The 1,611-nt window shown below is 40.3% G+C and overlaps 1 protein-coding gene across 1 annotated transcript in view; it reads right to left on the reverse strand.

Moving 5' to 3' along the window:
* LOC102256009 (speckle-type POZ protein A) overlaps nt 1-501 on the reverse strand; it is a 1,153-nt gene extending 652 nt beyond the window's left edge. The window contains exon 1 of the mRNA XM_014544997.1: nt 1-501. Coding sequence (XP_014400483.1) covers nt 1-501 — 501 coding nt within the window.
* Nucleotides 502-1,611: the final 1,110 nt, after the last annotated feature.

Raw genomic sequence — 1,611 nt, forward strand, 5'->3', positions numbered from 1 at the left:
GGAATCTTGCACCACACTCACCTCACAGAGGAGGGTCAGCTTGTCATCAGGGAGAAGACTGTTGTCTTCATCCAAAAGAACATCTCTACGGATGAATTTCTTGAATCCCCAGTCTTTGCCTTGTACAAAGCTATATGCTCCCTGACTCTTTACTGCTTTGGTTACTTCTCCCTTGGAATTCAGGATGGAGAATTTGAATTTTGCCCAAAATTCACTCTTTGGACAGCTGAGCAGTATCAGGTAAAGTGACAGGTAATCTTTGCTTTCTTCACCTACCCCTTTTGGGTATACTCTCAAACACCATTTCAGTTCATCATTGGCTTCTGATGAAAAGGTTGAACTTTGAATGACTTCACCCACTTCCTGCCGGCAAAAGCTAAAGTTACCGATGGTCCACATGTGGGAGAATTTCACTACCTTGATCTCAGTGTGGCACCAGCTCTCAGCTACAGGGCCTCTCGACATTTCTGCCAGAGTTGGAGGACTGGGAGCCCTTGACATTGCAAGTTTGAAGGTTAAACGAGATTTCCAACGTCAGAGGACGATGGTTTCTGTTATCTTTTCACCCAAGTTAAGTCAGTAGTGGGAAGATGAATGTTGTCTTGTCTAACAGGAAATCTCTGAGTGGTGCCTACAGCTGCTGGTGCCTGTCCTTCTGCATTCACTGCATACTCTCTACAACATCCAGGCTTTGTTTCTAAAAACAACTGTCTGAATGCTGCATCTAAAACATAAATGCTGCTTGGCTTGTGTGGCTCAGTGGTTGAGTGTCAACCTATGAAACAGGAGGTCTCGGTTCCACTCCAGGTCAGAGAATATGGCCGCATTACAGTCTTGATCCCCAGTGCGGGGTTTTCAGGAGGCAGCAATTCACTGTTTCTCTCTCTTCATTGATATTTCTATGTCTCTCTTCCTCTCTGAAATAAAAATAAAATAAATAAAACATAAATACTATCATAGTAGACAGATGCTCAACAATTACCTAAGATTCATTTAATAATATTTGAGTTTTGTGTGAGTGCCAGGCATTTCTTAAATGGATCCTCTAATCCACAGGTGGGGAAGTCCTGCCTGAGGTCCATATAAGGTCCCCAAAATCATTTGGTCTGGCCCTCCCAAGGCATAGGGGTAAGTTAAATGTTTGACCAAATGCAGAAGCCTAATTGGTAATAATTTTATTTCATTTTGTATGGCCCTCAAATGATGGTATAAATATCCAAATGGCCTTGGCAGAAAAAGGTTCCTCACCCCTGTAATCTAATGTATTCACACTGCAGTATAGTCCCTGGAGTAGACCCACAGGGAACACTCCCTAAAAAATCCAATTACTTTCCCTTTCCACCACTTAAAAGAGGTCACAAATTATCCAGTACTTGGGGACTATTATCATATTTACAAAAATTTTGTCAATATCATGTGTAAAAATTAATTCTTGTGAATAGAATTACTTTCTCCCCATTGGTAATTAGAGTTGCATCTTTTCCTGTTTCTTTGCTCTTTAATTTTCTTTGCCAGAAATAAGCTCTTCATAAAATTGATCATATTTCTATTGGGTAACCTATTACTTTTATTATCTGTAAGTATAGAATCTTCATTGCATTCTAAAAACAA

This window comes from Myotis brandtii, unplaced genomic scaffold (assembly GCF_000412655.1).
Source record: "Myotis brandtii unplaced genomic scaffold, ASM41265v1 scaffold3914, whole genome shotgun sequence".
Taxonomy (NCBI): domain Eukaryota; kingdom Metazoa; phylum Chordata; class Mammalia; order Chiroptera; family Vespertilionidae; genus Myotis; species Myotis brandtii.